General features: G+C 41.4%; 1 protein-coding gene across 1 annotated transcript; it reads left to right on the top strand.

The window, feature by feature from the left end:
• Positions 1–13,986: 13,986 nt before the first annotated feature.
• On the top strand, positions 13,987–25,303 carry LOC124005068 (islet cell autoantigen 1-like). Its single transcript, XM_046313981.1, is given in 15 exon segments — positions 13,987–14,043; positions 15,516–15,545; positions 15,660–15,834; positions 16,063–16,135; positions 16,281–16,376; positions 16,379–16,403; positions 19,189–19,387; positions 19,834–19,959; positions 20,071–20,169; positions 20,633–20,736; positions 20,851–20,891; positions 21,155–21,217; positions 21,369–21,647; positions 23,771–23,863; positions 24,088–25,303. Coding segments are annotated over 14 exon segments (1,512 nt in total). The 5' UTR covers positions 13,987–14,043; positions 15,516–15,528; the 3' UTR covers positions 24,210–25,303.
• The last annotated feature ends 379 nt before the right edge of the window (positions 25,304–25,682 follow it).

Genomic DNA, 25,682 nt, shown 5'->3' with positions numbered 1-25,682 from the left:
TGGTTAGCCTAGCTCTTTATCTGATATGACATCTACATTAGTGACCAAATAGCACATCACTCATAAACAGATCATCAGATGGGATGTAAAATGACTTATTTGAGTATGTGCAATTGGCATCTAATTCCAGAATAATTCATTATTGTCATTTCATATCTTATGTTATTGCATCATTCATGTGGTGTTTTGCTTTGAATCTGTGGTGTTAATTTCTGTGTGAAATACTGACGAATTAAAGCTCTAGCAGACAATGGCGTGTGGTTTTTGAATTACAAATGAATTGCTCTCGTCCAAACGCTATTACGATCCTGGAAATGAAAGCTCACTCATTGTGAACGTCTCATATCAGGTAAAACTAGAGATAATTAATTAAACTTTGTCATTTTAATTGCTTTAGTGACAGCTGTCCTTGTGGTGATGGAGCTATCCTAATGCACATACTGTGGCTTGTCAATTACTTTCCCAGTGAATAGATTAAAAAGCCACAGAGGATAGGATCGTTTCATTACTCTGGATTAATGCCCCTGGGCAGAACTAGGTATGAACACTTCGCACCTAAATATGCTGCAAAATGAACACTACTATTTAGCCCATCTGAATAGAATGAATTGTGGCAACATGAAATTAAGTTTACGCTCTATTAATCCTGTCTAACTGCTCGTGCAGCAATATTTGACATGCTAAACTTTTGCCACTCAGTTCCAGGCAAATTGTTGCCATTTGGAGAAGGACATAATTCTATTCAACGTTCAACTGTACGAAGAGAATTCATATTTGACATAATTTGAGTGCAATCGCCCCACCATATGAACATCGGTCTGTGTTCCTCTCTGGAACAGAAGGCTTCCACACCTACACATTCTCACATTATAGTCATGAAGACAGTTTCTGAAGCTATTCTTTACATGTTCATGTTGTCAGCTGGTACACTTTTCAAACTCTGTATGGATATTTCCAACGGCTTTCACTGTAACTCCGAGCAGGTCAACTATTACTCGACCTATTGTTTCAATAGAATAAAGAGAATCAAGCCAGGAATCAAATGTACCACAGAGGGCTATCTAAAGGAAACTTGAGGAAGCATTTTCAATTTAGCGTAATAGTTACACAGCTGGGTATACAATATTATATTACCACATTACGCTAAGTAGGGCTGGGATCGCTCTGATGTAGCATCAATGGTAAGTGTGACATTGTGTGATGTAAAGCAGACACCTAAGTAAGTATTGACGTTTTTACGTTAAGGATCCATAGGCTTCCGCAAATTACATGAGGCTTAAGGGGATTACATGCCTCTCACACATTCCTCTACCCATCATCTGTGTTATCAAGCCCTCCAATCAGCAGGGACAATGTAGCTGTGTTTCCCTGCTACCGCTATGTATTGCCAGCGAGAGGAGAAGAGGCTGAACCCAGCTCCCTTGTCTGAATATGTTTGGCCCCATTTCATTTACTGAAAAAACATATCCAGACATGTAAATAAAAGTATTTATGATTCATGACCAGTTGATGTCTAAAGTGCCATGTTTACTTTGAACTACTCCGCTGCTACCCCGCCTTGGATATTCTGGCAATGAAACAATCAGGGTCGGCATGTTTTTGAGCTGGAGGTTAGTTTTCAATTGATTTATATCTCTAGAACCACTCCTCCTACCTCTACCGCTAAAGGTGAGATGAAAAGGCAATGTTTGTGACAGAGATGAACTAGGTGCTACACAGAGAGAGAGAGATGATGCACTTTAAAAAATGCATCACCATTAAATCAAGGCTCAACCTTGAATGAGTCAAACTCTGTGCCAACACAGTGACGTGCATTCTGCCCTCAGTGCCACATAGCATGCCGAACAGTGTGGGGATGGAACTAGCCAGGCAATGGCATTAACAGATAGTGCTTTACTTTCCCTGACAAAGGCTTATGCTATTTGTTGTACAGTGAAATTCAGAGAAACTAAGACTTGATTTCAATGTCATTCGACCTATTAAAAGCAAATATTCTTGAGTAGTTTGAACATTGAGAGTGCTTGTCACATCTATTCCAAGAGTAACTGACAACCATTAACTGTTGATAAGTAGGGGATCCAAAATACAATATCTCAATCTAACGCTCAAAATCAACACTTGGTGAAACACACAACATACACATCTCTGGTTGTGTGTGGCTGGGACTTGAAAGCCTGCTGAAAATGGGACCGTATTGCAGTGTAGTAAAGTGCATGGACAATTCCCATGAAGGGGAAGGGATTATGGATTTTGGCCTCTAAGCTGCCCGGATGCCCAGTGAGGATGTATCTGTACTACAGACTAATCTTCAAACACAAGCGGAAGAAGTGATGAATCATGACTGGGCACCGAGGAGTTCAGCTTGGAATCTGGATCGTGTTCTAGTGACAAACTGAGGAAAGGTAGAGAGAAACAGACACTACTTCGTAACAGAGACGGGCAGAGACGTTTTGGTTTTTTAAAAAGGGTTTAACTGGTCATTACTCTAGAGAGAAAGACATGTTGGGAAAGCACTGGGTTTTGGCATAAAGCCTTTATCAGGTCTTCTCTCTCCATCTGTAAGAGTCGAGATACAAGGCTGGTAAAATGCACATAATCCTTATAAGAATGGTCAGGAGAGTCTTGTGTATGCTGTGTAAAATATGGACTTAGGTTTGTATACATCTCGCTTGTATCATTTTAACCTGGTATAAAGCCTAGGTCCATCATGAGAAGGATTGAGAGTGGAATTTGTGACTCCCAACCTATGGATGAATAAAAACGACCAATTTACATGAACAATCTAGAATTGTTTCCCATCAAATCCAGACATAGCTTTACTGTACAGCAGATACAGAGATAAGAGCAGTGCATTATGGTTCTCAGTAAATGCCATGGTTCCTTATCTTCGAGCTTAACTGGAGAGAAAAGTCAATTGGGCAATTGTTCGTGACCTATCAAGGCAGGAATAGTCCATTTGGGGGTCAGGGGATCTGGAGGAGTGGAAACCTCTATAGTGACAAACATTTTTTTTCATTTTCATGTTGACCCAGTGTACTGGGAAATAATACGCTGTTTGTTGATTGCAGACACAACCCAATTTGCTCAATTAGTCGTTAATTGTGACATTTGCTCATGTAGCAGAGACTGAGAGGGTAGAGGGAAGTATTTTAACAAAGAACAAGACTGTGACAAGGAAGACAAGATATTAATGGAAATTATCCTCAAGTGTGGGGACACAAGCTGCAGTAGGAGAATGGCACTTGTCAGACAGAAAGAAACAATCAGTTAGGTAGCCTCCGGTCTGATTGAGATCTTTATAAATTGATAACCTTTCTCTGTGAGTCTATCCTGATTGAATTGTATTGCCAAAAAAAAAAACTATTTTAAGATGTTCCATTTTCTTGTGTCGCTTAAGTAGAGCCAAATTGGTTTGATAAGATCCAGGACGTTGAGATAAGACCAGTTGGGGGAACAGATGGGGTGGAGGACATCAGTAAGTATGGAAATGATGGAGATCAAGATTCAAATGAGACACTACTACATTAGCCCTAGCCTGGCGTAGAGCCCTCCAGTGAAGTCAGAGGTCAAGCTATGAACTTCTCAGAGAAAAGGCAAGTTGAAATGAAGTGGAAAGGAGACATGTTACGATTTGTGTGAAGAGTATGACAGAGTAGTGCTTTAGGTAGATTTGGTTCTGTGTTCGTAGATTATACTTTGCACAGATTCACATGACAAAATGTTTTTGCATATTTAATGAGAATGACCTCTATATAAATACAAATAAGTGATTAAACACATATAATTGTTATAAATCCATGGATAATTGATTGATTGATTTTATTTGCCAGTTTAAAAAAACAATACACACAAAGATAGATTACATAGATACACACAAAGATACGTTAGATAGATATACACTACCGGTCATAAGTTTCAGAACACCTACTCATTCAAGGGTTTTTCTTTATTTTTACTATTTCTATGTTGTAGAATAATAGTGAAGACATAAAAACTATGAAATCACACACATGCAATCATGTAGTAACCAGGAGTGTTAAACCAATCAAAGCATTATTTTATATTTGAGACTCTTCAAATAGCTACCCTTTGCCTTTATGACAGCTTTACACACTCTTGGCATTCTCTCAACCAGTTTCATGAGGGAGTCACCTGGAATGCATTTCAATTAAAAGTTCATTTGTGGAATTTATTTCCTTCTTAATGCATTTGAGCCAATCAGTTGTGTTGTGCCAAGGTAGGGATGGTACACAGAAGATATCCCTATTAGGTAAAAGACCAAGTCCATATTATGGCAAGAACAGCTCAAATAAGCAAAGCGAAATGACAGTCCATCATTACTTTAAGACATGAAGGTCAGTCAATACGGAAAGTTTACATAACTTTGAAAGTTTTTTCAAGTGCATCGCAAAAAACATCAAGCGTTATGATGAAACTGGATCTCATATGGACTGCCTCAGGAATGGAAGACCCAGACTTACCTCTGCTGCAGAGGATAAGTTCATTACATTTACATTTACATTTAAGTCAGTTACCAGCCTCAAAATTGCAGCCCAAAAAAATGCTTCACTGAGTTTAAGTAACAGACACATCTCAACGTCAACTGTTCAGAGGAAACTGTGTGAATCAGGCCTTCGTGGTTGATTTGCTGCAAAGAAACCACTACTAAAGGACACCAATAAGAAGAAGAGACTTGCTTGGGCCAAGAAACACGAGCAATGGACATTAGACCGGTGGAAATGTGTCCTTTGGTCTGGAGTCCAAATTGGAGATTTTTGGTTCCAAACGCAATGTCTTTGTGAGACGCTGTGTGGGTGGATGGATGATCTCTGGTTTGGGATGAATCGGACCACTGAGTGAAGGAAAAGCAGCCAACAAGTGCTCAACATATGTGGGAACTCCTTCAAGACTGTTGGAAAAGCATTCCAGATGAAGCTGGTTGAGAGAATACCAAGAGTGTGCAAAGCTGTCATCAAGGCAAAGTGTGGCTATTTGAAGAATCTCAAATCTCAAATATAAAAATATAATGTATAATATATAACAATATAGAACACTTTTTTCATTACTACATGATTCCATATGTGTCATTTCATAGTTTGGATGTCTTCACTATTATTCTACAACGTTGAAAATAGTACAAATAAAGAAAGACCCTTGAATGAGTAGGTGTTCTAAAACGTATTACCTGTAGTGTAGATTGTGGAAATTTCAAAATTATGTTATAATGCTGTTATTGCATCAAATGGTTGTTTTATGCAACAGAATAAGGGGTTGTTAGAACACTCATCTGTGTGTGTTCTACTGAGGATGGGTGATACCGCATTCCAGAGCATGAGTTAATGTTTCTGTACTGGGGTACCAGGGAGAGATGGCTCCAGTATGGAGTTGGGGGGCCAGACACTGGTCTCTACACAATAAGAACTGTTTTTACAGCAGATACCGTCTACTGTGAACAAAAAGTATCTTTCACACAAATCTTAACCTTGTGACCCATTCCATGCATCTGTTGTTTGTCATTTAGACTGAAGGAGGATGGACTTTGCTATAATAATACTGTGGCTCAAACCAGCTGGTTGAGTTCTCAGTGATCACCTCCAGGGGTGATTACCAACCAGCTCCATTACTGCACTAATAAATGATAAAGTTTGATTGTTTTGAAGAAATCTAAACGTTTATCCTTTTGATTACAATAATTCCACCACAAGATACACACAAAGATATATTGCATTGATATAGATACACACATTGATTAATTGCATAGATATAGATACACACAAAGATCCATTACATAGATATAGATACACACAAAGATACATTGCATAGATAGACATGAATAAAGGTTATTTGGTTCAGTCATCAGCCTTTTGGTAGGCCTAAGATGTTGAAACTCACAATGATGATTCAACAACTTTTTATTCATTGTATCTTTATCATTGAATTGATGAGGCATCATCTCCACAATAGTATGCAATGTAAGGAACTATACTTGAATTGGACTTCTGTCATGATGAGACATCTATAGATCAGTGCTTCGATGGAAAGGGAGGGACAATTCTTTCTCATTTCCTTGATGTTTTGCTGCCATCCTATGGTCGTAACTGTTACTGCAGCATATGTGATATTAATGTCCTTGATAGTCCATAGTTGGTCAATGTATGCTGATGGGAAACCATGTCGTTGCAGTACAGATGTTGCCTCTTACAAATGTGTCCTTATTATGAAAACATTATGCGCTAGTAATTCAAAGACACATTCTGTTACAATTGTATGCTCTCTCTCTCCCTTCTCTCTCCTCTCTCTCTCCCTTCTCTCTCCTCTCTCTCCTCTCTCTCTCCCTTCTCTCTCCTCTCTCTCTCCCTTCTCTCTCCTCTATCTCTCCCTTCTCTCTCCTCTCTCTCTCCTCTCTCTCTCCCTTCTCTCTCCTCTCTCTCTTCCTTCTCTCTCCTCTCTCTCTCCCTTCTCTCTCCCTTCTCTCTCCTCTCCTCTCTCCTCTCTCTCTCTCTCTCTCTCCCTTCTCTCTCCTCTCTCTCTCCCTTCTCTCTCCTCTCTCTCTCCCTCTCTCTCCTCTCTCTCTCCCTCTCTCTCCCTTCTCTCTCCTCTCTCTCTCCCTTCTCTCTCCTCTCTCTCTCTCCCTTCTCTCTCCTCTCTCTCTCCTCTCTCTCTCCTTCTCTCTCCTCTCTCTCTCCCTTCTCTCTCCCTTCTCTCTCCTCTCTCTCTCCTCTCTCTCTCTCTCTCTCTCTCTCTCCTTCTCTCTCCTCTCTCTCTCCCTTCTCTCTCCCTTCTCTCTCTCTCTCTCTCCCTTCTCTCTCCCTTCTCTCTCCTCTCTCTCTCCCTTCTCTCTCTCTCTCTCTCTCTCTCTCTCCCTTCTCTCTCCCTCTCTCTCTCTCTCTCTCCCTCTCTCCTCTCTCTCTCCCTTCTCTCTCTCCTCTCTCTCTCCCTCTCTCCCTCTCTCTCTCTCCTCTCTCTCTCTCTCTCTCTCTCCCTTCTCTCTCTCTCTCTCTCCCTCTCTCTCTCCTCTCTCTCTCCTCTCTCTCCCTTCTCTCTCTCTCTCTCTCCCTTCTCTCTCCTTCTCTCTCTCTCTCTCCTCTCTCTCTCCCTTCTCTCTCCTCTCTCTCTCCCTTCTCTCTCCTCTCTCTCTCCCTTCTCTCTCCCTCTCTCTCCTCTCTCTCTCCTTCTCTCTCCCTTCTCTCTCCTCTCTCTCTCCCTCTCTCTCCTCTCTCTCTCCTCTCTCTCTCCCTCTCTCTCCTCTCTCTCCTCTCTCTCTCCTTCTCTCTCCTCTCTCTCTCCCTTCTCTCTCTCTCTCTCTCTCCCTTCTCTCTCCCTTCTCTCTCTCTCTCTCTCTCTCTCTCCTCTCTCTCTCTCCCTTCTCTCTCCTCTCTCTCTCCCTCTCTCTCTCCTCTCTCTCTCCCTCTCTCTCTCCTCTCTCTCTCCCTTCTCTCTCCCTCTCTCTCCTCTCTCTCCCTTCTCTCTCCTCTCTCTCTCCCTTCTCTCTCCCTTCTCTCTCTCTCTCTCTCCTCTCTCTCTCCCTCTCTCTCCTCTCTCTCTCTCTCTCTCTCTCTCTCTCTCTCTCTCTCTCTCCCTTCTCTCTCATCTCTCTCTCCCTTCTCTCTCTCTCTCTCCCTCTCTCTCCTCTCTCTCTCCCTCTCTCTCCCTTCTCTCTCTCTCTCTCTCCCTTCTCTCTCCTCTCTCTCTCCCTCTCTCTCCTCTCTCTCTCCTCTCTCTCTCCCTTCTCTCTCTCTCTCTCTCCCTTCTCTCTCCTCTCTCTCTCCCTTCTCTCTCCTCTCTCTCTCCCTCTCTCTCCTCTCTCTCTCCCTTCTCTCTCCCTTCTCTCTCCTCTCTCTCTCCCTTCTCTCTCCTCTCTCTCTCCCTTCTCTCTCCTCTCTCTCTCCCTTCTCTGTCCTCTCTCTCCCTTCTCTCTCCTCTCTCTCTCCCTTCTCTCTCCTCTCTCTCTCCCTTCTCTCTCCTCTCTCTCTCCTCTCTCTCTCCCTTCTCTCTCCTCTCTCTCTCCCTTCTCTCTCCTCTCTCTCTCCCTTCTCTCTCCCTTCTCTCTCCTCTCTCTCTCCTCTCTCTCTCCCTTCTCTCTCCTCTCTCTCCTCTCTCTCTCCTCTCTCTCTCCTCTCTCTCTCCTCTCTCTCTCCCTTCTCTCTCATCTCTCTCTCCCTTCTCTCTCCTCTCTCTCCCTTCTCTCTCCTCTCTCTCTCCTCTCTCTCTCCCTTCTCTCTCCCTTCTCTCTCCTCTCTCTCTCCCTTCTCTCTCCTCTCTCTCTCCCTTCTCTCTCCTCTCTCTCTCCTCTCTCTCTCCCTTCTCTCTCCTCTCTCTCTCCCTTCTCTCTCCTCTCTCTCTCCCTTCTCTCTCCTCTCTCTCTCCCTTCTCTCTCCTCTCTCTCTCCCTTCTCTCTCCCTTCTCTCTCTCTCTCTCTCTCTCTCTCGATTCAATGGGGCTTCTTTATTGGTTATGTATACATTGCCAGAGCAAGTGAAATAAACAATAAACACAAGTGAGAAGAAACTAATTTAACAACATCAACATCAATTAGAAATTAACAGGAAAGTGCACTCAAAATAATTTATAAAAGACAAAATACATTTCAAGTGTTACATTATCAGCTATGCACAGAGTTTTTAACAGTGTGCAAAAAGTTGTGGTACGAATAGTGGGCGGAGATAAATAAGTATTTACAATGTTGTTTGTGCTCCACTGATTGCTCTTTTCTTATGGCAACTGGACACAAATCTTGCTGCTGTGATTGCACATTGCGATAGTTCACCTAATAGATATTGGGAGTTGATCAAAGCTTGATTTGATTTCAAATTCTTTGTGGGAAATGTGTCTCTAATATGGTCATACCTTTGGCAGGAGGTTAGGAAGTACAGCTCAGTTTCCACCTAATTTTGTGGACAGTGGGCACATATCCTGTCTTCTCTTGAGAGTGAGGTCTGCCTATGGTGTCCTCTCTCAATAGCAAGGCTATGCTCACTGAGTCTGTACATAGTCAAGGATTGTCTTCATTTTGGGTCAGTCACAGTGGTCAGGTATTCTGCCACTGTGTACTCTCTGTTTAAGGCCAGATAGCATTCCATTTTGCTATGTTTTTTGGTTGATTCTTTCCAGTGTATCAAATAGTTATCTTTTTCCTTTATCACAATTTGGTTGGGTTTAATTGTGTTGCTTTCCTGGGGCTCTGTAGGTGAGTGCTTTGTGGTGGAATGTGTGGGCATCGCTTCCTTTTAGGTGGTTGTAGAATTGAACAGCTCTTTTCTGGATTTTGATAAGTAGCAGGTATAATCCTAAATCTGCATGCATTGGTTGGGGTTTTGAGTCTCAATTAGGTGTTTGTCACATTTTGTGAATTATTGGTTGGTGAGTGGACCCCAGAACTTACAACCATAGAGGCATTCTATTTATAATAATAATAATAATAATAATATATGCCATTTAGCAGACGCTTTTATCCAAAGCGACTTACAGTCATGTGTGCATACATTCTACGTGATAATGCACGAGAAGCCGGTGTTTGGAGGATATAATGGCACAAGTTTTGTTAGACCCGAAACAAAGTCGAGATTGAAGTATTTTTTTGCCTGATCCTAATTGGGATGTTGAGTTTTATGTTCCTTTTGATGGCATAGAAGGCCCTTCTTGCCTTGTCTCTCAGATCGTTCACAGCCTTGTGGAAGTTACCTGTGGTGGTGATACATAGGCCAAGGTACAGGAGGTAAAATGATTTGTGTGCTCAAGGGCAACGGTGTCTCGATAGAATATGTATTTGTTGTCCTGGCAACTGGATCCTTTTTGGAACACCATTCTTTTTGTCTTACTGACATTCACTGTCAGGGCCCTGGTCTGACAGAATCTGTGCAGCAGATCTAGGTGCTGCTGTAAGTCCTCCTTGGTTGGGGACAGAAGCACCAGATCATCAGCAAACATTTGATTTCCGAGTTCAGTAGGGTGAGGCCGGGTGCTGCAGACGGTTCTAGTGCCTTCGCCAATTTGTTGATATACTGTATATAGTATGTTGAAGAAAATGGAGCTCTAGCTGCAATCTTGTCTCACCCACAGCCCAGAGGAAAGAAATATGTGTGTTTATTGGCAATTTCAACTGCACGCTTGTTGTTTGTGCACATTGATTTTATAATGTCATATGTTTTTCCCCCAACACTGCTTTCCATCAATGTGTATAGCAGACCATCATGCCAAATTTTGTCAAAAGCTTTGTTGATAACAACAAAGCATGAGAAGGCTTTTGTTTTGTTTGTTTGTCAATAAGTGTATGTGTGATTGGTTGTACGATATTTTGGTAAGAAGCCAATTTGACATTTGCTCAGAACATTGTTTTCAATGAGGAAATGTTGGAGTCGGCTGAGGATTTTTCCTGACACAGATTCCACAGTAATTATTGGGGTCAAATTTGTATCCACTTCTGTGGATTGAGGTGACCAGGTGTTGGTTCCAAATATTGGGGAAGATACCAAAGCTGAGGATCATAATGAAGAGTTTAAGAATAGCCAATTTGAATTTATGGTCTGCATATTTTATTATTTCCTTTAGTATACCATCAACACCACAGGCCTTTTTGGGATGGAGGGTTTGTATTTTGTCCTGTAGCTCATACAGTGTAATTGGTGATATTTAATAGGTGATTCTAAGTTTTCTAAAATATCATGTTTTTGTTCTTGGTTCTTTGTTATATGATGAAAAGGTTAGAGAAGTGGTTTCGGATAGATAGCTCTTTGTGTTGTTTGTTTAGTGTTCCCAGAAGTGATTTGATTCTACGCAATCTTCAATCACATTGAGCTGTTTTCTGACATGTTGTTCCTTATTTTTTCTTAGGGTACTAATGTACTGTTTCAGTGTTTCCCAGTAGTAAAGGCATACGTTAAGGTTTTCTGGGTCTCTGTGTTTTTGGCTGGATAGGTTTCTCAATTTCTTTCCAAGGTTTTTGAATTCTTCATATCGCTCTCTCCCTCTCTTTCACAGGGCTGTCCCTTGACTATATTTTGTTTTTATTTGTTCATCAATTCATCATAAGGCCATAATGTCATATCCTCCTGAGACCCAACAATTCATTTTTGTCCTCTCTAATGGACATTAATATTTGTTCCTTATCTCTAAGGCCATACATGCCATTGTGTTATGTCCTGGTTTACCTTTGAGAGGACATTTTAGGCTTTTCAATGATATCACGTGTGTGGGGGTGTCACCTTGATCATTTCTTATTTCTTTCATCATTACGGCTACCATCACAATTAGCTCACCTTATGGTAAGTGTTTGTAATTGTGTAATTACCTGGTGCTGTAATGCATCATTTGTCCTGGGGCCGGATTCACAAAACTTTCTTAAGAAGAAATGTCTTCTTAATTAACTAGACTTAAGAAGAAAGTTAAGCAAAGTTGCTATTCCTCATTGGAAATTTTCTTTCGGTTTTTCCTAAGTTTCTTCCTAAAAAAAAAGTTAAGAAATGCGATTCTTGAAAAAAATGCTTTAGGATTTATTCTTGGAAATGTACTTAACTTTAGGACAGCTAAATGGATACTTTTGTAAACATTAACGTTTTCTTGCACCACAGACACAGTTGGCTACCGGATATTTAAATACAGCAAGAAAACAAATTACACGTGCATTATCTAGCTACCTAGTAATTAACAATATGTTACAATATTCTAGAAGTGTTAAATAGCTAGCGTTATCTCGTCAATTTGCAAAGAAGAACTTGGCTAACTTAGCTAACGATAACGTCGTTAGCTATGTTGTTGGCTATAATGAAACAATTATATTAATTTGGGGACAGGTCGAAAAGCATTAAACATTTATGGCAATTTAGCTAGTTAGCTTGCACTTGCTAGATAATTTGTCCGATTTAGCTAGCTTGCTGTTGCTGTTGTCCTGGGATATAAACATTGAGTTGTTGTTTTACCTGAAATGCACAAGGTCCTCTACTCCGCCAATGAATCCACACATAAAACAGTCAACCCAATCGTTTCTAGTCATCTCTCTTTATATTGCGATTACCGCCACGTTCTCTTTCAGTCACCCACGTGGGTAAAACCAATGAGGAGATGGCATGTGGGTACCTGCTTCTTTAAACCAATGAGGAGATGGGAGAGGCAGGACTTGCAACACTATCTGCGTCAGAAATAGAACTGATTTCTATTGCTCGTTGGAGCACGCCAGCAGTATGTGTGAAATAATTGAATAACATACATTTCTGCATTCATTTTGCAACGCTCGCTCGTGCACGCAACGCAAGCGGTGTGGTCAGCCTGTAAGGCAGCTAACATGACCTAACTTACAGGTTGCGCAGTCCCTCTATCACCATCGCTCCTATCATGGATGACACCTTCTCCTCCAGCTGGTCCACATTATCGGTCTATCAGCTCCCTTCTTAGCAGCCGACTTGATGTCGGACCACTTCTCTTTTACGTCGTCACTGTCCTTTGCCATAACCCCGATGGCAGAGACAGACTAGGCCACTCTCGCCCATCCTCTCTTTTTGGTGTCTGCAGTGACCCCGCAGTTATTAAGTCTCTCCAACAGCAACCATTTCCTGGCTGCTATTTCCTCCACCATCACTATCAGCTATTGTTTGCTGAAGTTTTTATTGTGTTTTCCTGGTTATCCATTTTTTATTTTGATGTACAGTAGCTAACGTTAGTCTGGCTATAATATGTGAAAAATAACGTTTGTGTGTGTGTGTGTGTGTGTGTGTGTGTGTGTGTGTGTGTGTGTGTGTGTGTGTGTGTGTGTGTGTGTGTGTGTGTGTGTGTGTGTGTGTATAAAGGGTTTGCGAGCCAACGAAACATAAAGCAAAAAAAATAAATGTAATAAAATGTCAATATTGTAACGACCCTGGGTTTATAAGCGCGGAAATCGATCATGCCGCATGAGCATGCTTTTGCGGCACAGTCGATAGCGCGCCGGACCTCGGGCTCGAAGGTCAAGGGTTCGAGGCCTGCTCCCTACTGTTTCGTTACAATATCAACACTTTATTATAGTGGACCAAATCCTATCATCCCTGTCGCATAGGCATATTTATTAGTTACATTTATTAGTTTCAAGCACGTCACTGTGCCCACATTTTCAGAAATATGTTTACTCCAGTGGAGGCTACTGAGGGGAGGACGGCTCATAATAATGGGTGGAACAGAGCAAATGGAATGATATCAAACACATGGGAACCATGTGTATTTGCTACCATTCCACCTACTCAACTCAAGCCATTACCACGAGCTGTCCTCCCAAATGAAGGTTCCGCCAGCCTCCTGTGGTATACAGGTGGTATTAAAATGTGTCTCATATCAGTCCACTGTGTCCGCATTGTGACCAGATTCCCTGGTCCCTCCCTGTATAAAAATGATTTGGCAGTGGAGGTGCTGGCTAACGGTGAATATACTGTAAGCAACTACAAAAAAATTGTCGCACATTCTATATATATAAACTCCCAGTAATTTATTGAGTAAAACTTTTAATAATGGGCGGCAGGATAGCCTAGTGTTTAAAGTGTTGGACTAGTAACCGGAAGGTTGCAAGTTAAAACCCCGAGTTGACAAGGTATAAATCTGACGTTCTGCCCCTGAACAGGCAGTTAACACACTGTTCCTAGGCCGTCATTGAAAATAAGAATTTGTTCTTAACTGACTTGCCTAGTTAAATAAAGATAAAAATATAAATATTTATGTCATAAGTCAATCGTGCCACCTGGTTAGGAGGTGGGATCATGATGATAATGGTTTCACTGTCCATAATGCTGACTGCTGCCAGATCTTACAACGACAGAATATGTATTTTAGGTATCAGCCATAATACATGCTATAAGATCATATGTTATAGCAATCTGTCAGTCGATGACGTGTCACACAACCATTGGTTGATGCCCATGCAAAGTCTGAGCAGGGGATCGCGACCAATGCATGCCTGACTACAACCGAGGTCTGCAAGGTCCGATCACAATCAGATCACAATGCATCTTGTAGTCGTCTACACCTGTCTGAAGATGAGGGCGCAATCAGAATGTGGACAAGACAAAGGATGCAAGTTAGAACCAGGTATAAACAGAGCTTAACAGGTACATATTTCAGGAATATTTAGGTGAATTTTCAGAGCAGTGTAATATTATTATTTTTTCACATTAAATAGAAGCTTGTTAGTAAATGTCCTCTGCAGTGGACATCAAGATGCGCTATTTTTTTTACCTACTATCCCCATTTAATGTCATTTTTCATATTTACTATCAAACGAGTCCTTATTAAGGCCACTACAGTTCGCATAGGTCTACAATAAAAAATGTATACAATTTTTTTCCCCCAAAAATTATTTGGAACATGTTTTTTTTTCACGACGAACATTTATGTAACTCAGGGAGGATATTCTGCAGCTTTATTTGCTAATCGCAAATATTTGATGAACAAACGCGACTGCACCCTTTTTTATGGGAGCAAGTTTGGTGCGTTGTTACATGACGTCATCGACCATTCTGCGCAAGAATTGTATTCAACAGAATGAGCAGCTGGTTACGCTGTGTAGCCTACAGTCAATAATAGTAGAATACATGTATGTACGTTGTCTATAGGTGAATGGTAGGCTATCAACACAGCAAGGTATGTGATCTTGATTTTCAATGTAAATAAATTGCTTTGGTCAATAGGTGTTTATTGGCGGCTACAAGAATATGGAGAGGGCAGTCTGGTTAACATACGCTGATGATGTGAAGTGTTCTGTGTTTATTCTGGTACTGCGGCCAAATAAAGCCGGACATTACATTCAATCACTCACATGCAGGAATCATCTTATTATAATTCTTATGCTATGGCATTATCCTTGGCTATCCGATGATAATGTATTGAACAAGGTGCGTGCTTGCCTTCTCAGCGAGAGGCCCAAAACCAGGCACCTTATTATCAGAGGCTGCTGAATCGTGACAGAGTATTGCCAGGCCCTTTCGGGTGTGGACTGTTAGCCAACAGACTAGACTAGCATGATAGGTTGAGCATTGTTAATTTGGTTAAAGATTATTGAATATCTATTTAAAAAAATATATATATAGCCTACAGTTTAACTGTATCGACCAAGATAATGAGTTCCCAAGCATGATACATTTTATATACTTTGTTTGTTAAGGTACGCTACCTTTCAAAAGTTTGGGGTCCTTGTTTTTGAAAGAAAAGCATTTTTTTGTCCATTAAAATAACATCAAATTGATCAGAAATGCAGTATAGCTATTGTTTATGTTATAAATGACTATTGTAGCTGGAAACTGCTTAAAGAAAAACGCTAATAAATGGACCATTCTCCCAATCATATGCCCATGACTGTCTAGGATAACAGGCGGGGCGGCAGGTGCACTTTTCATAATGGTGTTGGATGTCAACTCTATTTTAATATTTGACCTCAACCAATGGGCAGGTTGAAACTCCTACAGTTTTAGTCCATTGCCAACACCATTGGTCTAAACCTACCTGGGGAAGGGAGTTGAAGTTGGCCTGCAAAGCCATGACATAACATGTAACCTATGTTACAGGTAACCTGACAAAATGGAGAGGGGAAATTAGTGAGTACAAACATTCACCATATTCTTTGAATTAACATCACAAATGTATTTGTTTTTTTTTGCCATATGGTTGATAAAGTAACAAGACTTTGACCGTTTCGGATGTCATTGCAGCGGTGGCTACTCCCGGGAGTATTTTGACCGCTTTATTGAAAGCCAAGACTCGTCTGTTGTGAACAAGTTCCAGCAAAAGTACTGGAAAACCAAACAGAAGATCATCAAGGTCACGGGAAAGAAAGAGGACGAACATGTCGTGGCGTCAGACGCAGACCTGGATGGCAAACTGGAGGTTCGCTTCACAGATCAAATGCTTCAAATCTGTTTTGTTACTGTGTCATGAATACATTGTCATAGATACACAGACAACTGTTGCTCCCAATTACCAAAGACCTGAGCTGACGATCTCAAGTATCAACCTTTGTTCATCTCACATAACAGAGGCAGATGACTGTTAAAGATTTGCATAAAATGCATATATTTGTTGACTGGCATAAGTCATTTTTCCATGGCATTGTAGGTGTTTCACTCTGTCCAGAGAACGTGCATGGAGCTATTGAAGGTGATCGAGCAGTACCAGAGAAGAATCTGCTGTGAGTCTTTTCACCCTCCCATCTGGCACCTGCTTCCATGTCGGACCCAGTTACATCTGGGTACCCAAGGTTCTTCTGGACCCGGATTCTGAAGCCCTGTGCAATCCTCTGAGTTCTACCATGTGGCTCTATCCCTCCTCTTCAGTTCTATCCCAGGAGGAGAATGAGTTGGGGCGGTTCCTGCGCTCACAGGGCTCCCAGGACCGGACCAGGGCTGGGAAGATCATGCAGGCTACCGGGAAGGCCTCTGCTTCTCCTCCCAGCAGAGGTTTGTACCTGGACCACACTACCAGAGGACAGACAGACTGGATATTGCAGTGTAGATAGAGAGACAGACAGGATAGGGGGCTCACATTACAAGTTAGAGAGACAGACATGCAGGATAGTAGTCTCTCTCCCACTGCCAGAGGATATGAGACAGACTACTAGGGTAGCGAGACGGTCATGTAGGATAGTAGTTATAGGTGGTGTGTCCATAAGGCTAAGGGAATTAAATTGCCCAAATTATCTAGCCTAATTAGCCTAACTCCTTCAACATAGGCTACTATACCAGAAAGCATTATTTGGCCACAGAGAATCATTAGCTTCTTTAAAATGGGTGGCAGATTGTTGAGCCAGTAACTTAAAGGTCGCTGGTTTGAATCCTTGAGCCGTCTAGGTGAAAAATGTGTTTAGTACCCTTGAGAAAGGCACTGTACCCTAATTGCACCTGTAAATCGCTTTGGATAAGAGCATCTTCTAAATGTAAAAATATATAAAAAAAGATTAGCTGTGGATTGTTTTAAATTGCATTGCCTTCAGTCGGAATTTCTGCAGCGTGCGCGGCAAATACCAAATAGATGATTGTTGAGTTGCGACTGTCAGGGAAAAGTAGAGGCCCAGCCTGGCATATTGCAATATTTCAAAATACAATCGCGGGAAAACATTGTTTTGAAAGCAAATGGCTATTGCTGTAAAGAGAAGACAATGAAAAGACTGTCTTTTAGTTATCAAAATTCTCAACTTAATTGAGAGAACAAACATATCAGCAGCAGCTGAGATCATTGGCTATATATCACCAGTGAGGGATCATTGGCTATATATCACCAGTGAGGGATCATTGGCTATATATCACCAGTGAGGGATCATTGGCTATATATCACCAGTGAGGGATCATTGGCTATATATCACCAGTGAGGGATCATTGGCTATATATCACCAGTGAGGGATCATTGGCTATATATCACCAGTGAGGGATCATTGGCTATATATCACCAGTGAGGGATCATTGGCTATATATCACCAGTGAGGGATCATTGGCTATATATCACCAGTGAGGGATCATTGGATCTATATATCACCAGTGAGGGATCATTGGCTATATATCACCAGTGAGGGATCATTGGCTATATATCACCAGTGAGGGATCATTGGCTATATATCACCAGTGAGGGATCATTGGCTATATATCACCAGTGAGGGATCATTGGCTATATATCACCAGTGAGGGATCATTGGCTATATATCACCAGTGAGGGATCAGTGAGGGATCATTGGCTATATATCACCAGTGAGGGATCATTGGCTATATATCACCAGTGAGGGATCATTGGCTATATATCACCAGTGAGGGATATATCACCAGTGAGGGATCATTGGCTATATATCACCAGTGAGGGATCATTGGCTATATATCACCAGTGAGGGATCATTGGCTATATATCACCAGTGAGGGATCATTGGCTATATATCACCAGTGAGGGATCATTGGCTATATATCACCAGTGAGGGATCATTGGCTATATATCACCAGTGAGGGATCATTGGCTATATATCACCAGTGAGGGATCATTGGCTATATATCACCAGTGAGGGATCATTGGCTATATATCACCAGTGAGGGATCATTGGCTATATATCACCAGTGAGGGATCATTGGCTATATATCACCAGTGAGGGATCATTGGCTATATATCACCAGTGAGGGATCATTGGCTATATATCACCAGTGAGGGATCATTGGCTATATATCACCAGTGAGGGCACATGTTCACTGATCAGTGCCACTTGAAAGTTTTTGTTTTTGGACAATAATTTCCTCTTCCGGGTTAGATGGATGTCATACGGTAAGTATTTGTGTCTCTCCTTCTCGTATATTAGGCCTAGGAGAAGGGGAGACCATTTTCATTGATCTGTTTGTCGTTCTCAGCAGAGTAGGTTACCTTTTTAATTTTTGTCGTATTTATAAAAAAAGATTCTGCTTATGTCTCCGGTCATATAAAGTGTAGTAGAATTTCATGAAATGTGTTTATTAAAGGCCACATTTTCCCCATGCAAAGAAAGAAGAAACATATCTGATCTAGCCTATAGCTCTACGTCACTACGCAGTCAGCCATGCATTGAACAGTCTTTTTGCAAACAGTGATTGGCCTAAATCATGACGATCCAATCTACTCATCACATTATGAATAGTAGGTTATCTTGCATAAGTCTGCGAATGTGGTGATGCATGGAATGCTATATTTATAAAGGGTACAGTTCTATCTTGAGAATTAGCTTCCTCAAATGTGAAACTCACACACTGCCTATGATGGTAGTCTCCCTCTTACAGAGAAGATAAACTACCAGTGTAGAGAGAGATGAGGTGGAATTGGCCCCTAAGGGACAGGCGAGGAGTCTGCTGTGTAGAGGCAAGAAAGAAAACGGCATACAGTGAGAGATTTTGTATTATGACAGACATGGGCCTGTACTGTATCAACACCGTATCCAGAGTGTTTGAATAGAAACTGATGATTCATAATGGAGAGATTGCCATGGTAATCCACGTTGTTTCGGTAATGTTTCATAGGTTAATTTTGACGTACTCTTTGCGGTTCCATATTTAAGCCTTAGTGATCAATAACCCAGTCCAAAAGATTCAGGAGCAGAAAAAAGGTGAACAGACAATCGTCTTCTTTCTAAATGTATATTTTTGTCCAGCTGCTGCTCTTCACTCAATCCACATTTTGTCATCTGCACTTCATTTGGATGAGTGGATTTGTTCTCTGTTGATGACAGTCTTTTGTCCCCCTCAGGCTGTCTCTGCGTAGTCCTTTGTCTCGCCTCTACCAGGAGGTGGAGACTTTCCGATACCGGGCCATCTCTGACACCTGGCTGACGGTGAACCGCATGGAACAGTCCAGGACGGAATACCGTGGAGCACTGCTCTGGATGAAGGATGTATCCCAGGAGCTCGATCCAGACACACACAAACAGATGGAGAAATTCCGCAAGGTTTGGATACTCTCTTTAGATATTGGTCTCGATCATATCAGGATGAAGGACTGTTTAAACCGTATGAAAGAAGTCTGTGGGCCAGATTGATTAAGCATTTGTACCTGTTTCTGTATGAAGAATTACATCTAAATTTCATAGAATCAAACTGAAAATGGAATTGTTATATTTACCACTAGATGGTGCAATTTACTGTAAAATTGTGTGAGTGAGATTGTGTACTTTAGTATGGAGCTGATTCATGGGAACTAGGGGAAAGGCATGTTTTCTTCTGTTTTGTGTTGGTTGCACTCAGGGGTTATCTTGAGTGAGAAAGACGTCGGTTGCACTTGCAACGTCTGTGTTTTGTCATGTGTGATGATCATTATTCCGTGCAATGTTACGTGCCTAAGTTATGATCCTGTCTTCAGTTGGGCAATATTTAATATCTATTCTCTCCACCTCAGGTCCAAGTGCAGGTGCGAACCACTAAAACAAGCTTTGACAAACTGAAGAATGATGTCTGCCAGAAAGTCGATTTATTAGGAGCCAGCCGCTGCAATCTGCTTTCTCATGTTTTAACCACATACCAGGTACACTGGAATATCAAGGAGTGGTGTATGCACAGAAAGTAAAATAACAATTATTGTATAATAGTAATTGTTGGCTACAGCCTTGTGTGAATATGTATGTGTGTGTTTCAGACCACCCTGTTGCACTTCTGGGAGAAGACGTCTCACACTATGGCTGCCATTCATGAGAGCTTTAAGGGCTGCCAGCAATATGAGTTCTCTACAATCAAGGTGAGGGAGGCCTCTATCATATCTTTTTTCAAATTTTATTTAACTAGGCAATTCAGCTAAGAACAAATTATTATTTACAATGACTGCCTACCCTGGCCAAACCCAGACGATGCTGGGCCAATTGTGTGCCGCCCTATGGGACTCCCAATCACGGCCAGTTGCGATACAGCCTGGAATCGAACCAGGGTCTGTAGTGACGTCTCTAGCACTGAGGTGCAATGCCTTAGACCGCTGTGCCACTCTGGAGCCCTATCCCTCTGTTAAAGCTGTATCATCTTTGTCAGGATTTTGGAATCGGTGAATAGTCTATGATATACTGAAAAGGTGTCCGTACAGTGTTGTACTTTACATTAAGAAGGAACTGTGTGTTTCACCACAGGGCCTCACTTAGATGACAGCACAAGGTGTCGTTGTCAGCGTCATGTCTTGTGACGTTGTCAGTATGTCATTCTTCTACTTCCAGAGCCTCCAAGACCCCATGGATAAACTGTCATCTCAGGGATCGAAGAAAAAGAGGGAGAAGAAAGTCAAAACAAAGACAGATCTTGAGGAGACTGCAGATGGCCAGTAAGTGAAAATCCATACAACATGACAGAATTAATTTAAAGTCTTACATTAGGCTACACAGGATCCTATACTGCACACTACATGTAACATGTTTTTTGTTGTTGTTGTCCTTAGACTTATCTCAATAGATCCCAATGAAGAGTCTAATGAAGAAGGTAAAGAACCATAGTGCCATTGTAATGCTCACTTGATCTATAATGATAGATTAAATCAGATTCCCAACACCCGCATAGCTGTTGTGTTGAGTGTCTGAGGTGGAACTGTGTTAGAGCTGTCAAAACCACAAGCGGTTGCCGGCATTATACCTATCACATTGGCTGCATGGAGTCTGGGTTAACGCTAAATTTGATTGAATCTAGGCCTTGAATCTAGGCCTTGAATTAAGTTACCATGCACTTTTCATTATCATCCTGTGCAGCTCAAACCAAGACACCTTCTGGACAATTCTTTGAAGACATCGACCTTAATAGACAAATGACAGGTAATGTACAGAAGCACCACCTCAATGTGTGTCCTAAATTAATATCATAGAAATATATGGACAGATCATGTAAAATTATTTATTTTACCCCCAAAAACATATCATCAACTGCCCACCTCTAAATAACACAGTATTTGATTGGTTATGCCAGGGCCTGAGGATCTTCTCTCAGCCTTCTCTCGTCAGGAGCAGGAGGAGGGTGGAGAGAGGGACAGCATGGCCTTGTTGAATGAGATTCTGGGCAGCACGTCTCTGGATGAGGGCGAGTTCTCACAGGAGTGGCAGGAGGTGTTTGGTAAGGGGGACCAGGGGAGCGGAGCCACTAGTAGAGGGGGCCTAGTGGAACCCCAGCAGGAGGAAGACTCCTCCATCTTCCTCCCATCTCACCTCCTGGACCAGAACAGGAACAACCTCCAATCTTCTCTCTCAGGTCAGAGGTCAAATACAAGACTGTTGTGCATATTTATTCATTGGTCAGATTGCATTGCTCTTTATTGAAAAACAAACCAAGTGAAGCATCACTGTGTAGTTCTTCAAAAACACAGGATTTTGTGGAGAGAGAACATGTACAGCGAGGGGAAAAAAATATTTGATCCCCTGCTGATTTTGTACGTTTGCCCACTGACAAAGAAATGATCAGTCTATAATTTTAATGGTAGGTTTATTTGAACAGTGAGAGACAGAATAACAACAACAAAATCCAGAAAAAAGCATATCAAAAATGCTATAAAGTGATTTGCATTTTAATGAGGGAAATAAGTATTTGACCCCCTCTCAATCGGAAAGTTTTCTGGCTCCCAGGTGTATTTTATACAGGTAACGAGTCGAGATTAGGAGCACACTCTTGAAGGGAGTGCTCCTAATCTCAGTTTGGCACCTGCATAAAAGACACCTGTCCACAGAAGCAATCAATCAGATTCCAAACTCTCCACCATGGCCAAGACCAAAGAGCTCTCCAAGGATGTCAGGGACAAGATTGTAGATCTACACAAGGCTGGAATGGGCTACAAGACCATCGCCAAGCAGCTTGGTGACAACAGTTGGTGCGATTATTCGCATATGGAAGAAACACAAAAGAACTGTCAATCTCCCTTGGCCTGGAGCTCCATGCAACATCTCACTTGGTGGAGTTTGGGGGTGTTTTTCTGCTAAGGGGACAGGACAACTTCACCGCATCAAAGGGATGATGGATGGGGGCCATGTACCGTCAAATCTTGGGTGAGAACCTCCTTCCCTCAGCCAGGTCATTGAAAATGGGTCATAGATGGGTATTCTAGCATGACAATGACCCAAAACACACTGCCAAGGCAACAAAGGAGTGGCTCAAGAAGAAGCAAATTAAGGTCCTGGAGTAGCCTAGCCAGTCTCCAAACCTTAATCCCATAGAAAATCTGTGGAGGGAGCTAAAGGTTTGAGTTGCCAAACGTCAGCCTCGAAACCTTAATGACTTGGAGAAGATCTGCAAAGACAAGTGGGACAAAATCCCTCCTGAGATGTGTGCAAACCTGGTGGCCAACTACAAGAAAGGTCTGACCTCTGATTGCCAACAAGGGTTTTGCCACCAAGTACTAAGTCATGTTTTGCAGAGGGGTCAAATACTTATTTCCCTCATTAAAATGCAAATCAATTTATAACATTTTTGACATGTGTTTTTCTGGATTATTTTGTTGTTATTCTGTCTCACTGTTCAAATAAACCTACCATTAAAATTATAGACTGATCATTTCTTTGTCAGTGGGCAAACGTACAAAATCAGCAGAGGATCAAATAGTTTTTCCCCTCGCTGTAAAAGATTATCCTTGATTAAATTGAGGAGAAATCCCTGACCAGAGTATGAAGCATGAAACAATTGAATCATCAATGTGTGTTATTAGCGTAATTAAATTTAACCCTGTGGTTGGTTAGATTTTATGAATGAGCCCAGAAATGACATAATTAGGGCTGTGCAGTTGGCCAGTTGTTTTTCTTTTTCTTCACCATGCGTAACTATTTCCACACAGAATGTGGCCCTAAAATGATTTTTTTTTAATTGATTTTTTTACTACAGCTGTGTAAGTAATAGGCACTGGCTATTTGATTCGCTTACCCATAGCTAATTACTCATCTCTTTCCATTCCATTTATTTCTGGGTCTGGGCAGTGACTACTACAGTAGTCCCTCATCTGTTTTTGTGTTTGTCTATATTCACATGGGGGCTAGTGAAGTGAACAGTCCCACTGAAATATAATATTTTAACCTCATGTGGATCTAAATGCATTACTAAACACATTTCTACTTCACACCACATTTGTGAAGGGTACATACATACTTGTACATGCGTGAAACAGGACAAATATAAATAAGTACCCCTTATTTGACCTTTTGAAATGGTTGACTGACAATTGTATTTTGGAGAACATAGATTTAGTGAGGACATGCAGTGTTCAATAATTGCAATATTCTTGTCTATTGTACAAAGTCAAAAGTTCTGCGTGAAAGTAATTTATTGTCTCCTGGATCAAGCAACGATGTGTATCCCCTCAAGATGGATCTAAATCTGAATCTCCCTTCCAGATTGGGCCACGAGCATTCCACAGCCCATCTCCCAGGCAACAGCGCAATCATCTGGAGCCAATCAGAACCCCTCTAGGCCAGCAGCAGTGAGAGGTAGGATTGGGCCAAATGTGTAAAACCAATGAATAGAATTGTAAGGGTTTAGCTCATTTAAAAAAAAAAAGCTGTGTTTCCAACAAGAACCTGTTGTTTGAATGCTTTCCAAGTACTTGTTGGGTATAAATAGCACAATGTCTGAGTCGTATTAAACAAGACATTACCAGTCAACATCCAAGTTTACTGTATGAGATGTTTTACCTCTGGTTCTGATTGTGCAGAGACTTCAGAGACCGCCAAAGACCTCTCAGCCTGGTTCAACCTGTTCGCCGACTTGGACCCTCTGTCGAACCCAGATGCAGTAGGCAGGAGTGGGCAGGAGCATGAGCTTCACAACGCATAGACCTGCGACCTGATTCACATCCAGGGCAAGCTCCTACGCTATAAGTTAGCATAATGCACAACAAGGTCATGGTTATTTTGCTGTTAACATCTGTTCTAGGGTCATCTCTTTCTCAACCCCCAACCTACTCCTTACCATTGAGTTAAACAACAATTTTACCCTGGACCAGCTGTTAGAGGCATTTACTGTACAAGTATTCAATGGTATCAATCAATTGAGCTTGAAATCATGAATTCCAAAAGAAAACAAATGTTATGTGTCTGTTTTAACACGATTTATCAATGTTTATAAGTTAAGATGTCAGAGCGGGTAGATGCTTTCAACAACCAAAGGATGTACGATTAGCTTTTTCAGAATTATTGACTTGTCATTTGGGTATACCTGTAAGCTTTCTGGTGGTGACAATGATGAGGCCTTTACACCAATCTCAACAATAGGAAAATCAGTACAGTATGAAAGGGTAAAATATGTATCAGTTTTGTCTGATCGATCATACATTTATTGCATGTTTTGTGTATTCCTTATTTAGTTGTGTGGTTGTACTCACGATATGTTACTGTTGAATAACATATCTAACATTTGATTTGTTTGATACACTGTCTTTAGGGCCTGGAATATATTCAAGGTGTGTTATAGAGCAGCACACTAGACAGCTGACAATGCACCTTTGTAAAAGGTGGAAATTTGTGGAAATCCTATTCATGGTAATCACTGCACATGTCAGCTCCAGGGTAAAGGACCTTTGTCTGTTCTAGTGTGCTGTTCTATAACATGCCTCAGATTGCATCCCAGCCTAGGTGTACATGTATTAACTAGCTGCACTTTCAAGTACACAATCTGTATTCTATTGCTTGGAGAGCAACCTATGGAAGAGTGGGAAATGTGAAATAACACACATTCTAACCTGCATAAAATACATATGCTGTAATTGGTGACTGGTTTTAAGCTTGTAATCAAAATGATTAGAATTATATTTTAATTGTGGAGTGCTGAAGTGTGCATTTTGATTGTCAGTAAAAATTTGCTAAATGAGACTAACTTATTAGAATTAAACTTGCCATTGTTTACATTAAAAGCCTTGTTTATTCCCGTTATCTTATGTATTGTTGCTTTATTTGAATGCTGCAAAGCTATGCTATTGTTCCTCTGTCAGGTTACAACTACCACAAGACTATTTCCTCTTTGGTTTATTAGCTTTGAATAGATAGTGGGATGTGTGCATTCTCTCAACTGACAGAATTTCTATCGCACGATGAATCCCTGAGGCATATGCTGTCACTGTAGGCTTCCTCTGAACCATGAAACTGAACTAATAAGCCAGGTTAAGGGGTTCTAGGGCTCGATTAAATCCGTATCGCCGAAGTTCAGCGCTATAGCACCCTTTGAAGTAAAATGTCAGATTGAAATGACATATGCAGCGTTTACCGTGAATGCAGTCTCCGAACGCAGGAACGTTGCCGTTAAATTACATTT

Source organism: Oncorhynchus gorbuscha, linkage group LG19, assembly GCF_021184085.1.
Source record: "Oncorhynchus gorbuscha isolate QuinsamMale2020 ecotype Even-year linkage group LG19, OgorEven_v1.0, whole genome shotgun sequence".
Taxonomy (NCBI): Eukaryota; Metazoa; Chordata; class Actinopteri; order Salmoniformes; family Salmonidae; genus Oncorhynchus; species Oncorhynchus gorbuscha.
The sequence above is the reverse complement of the archived record's forward strand: the minus strand, read 5'-3'. Positions and strand labels throughout refer to the sequence as shown.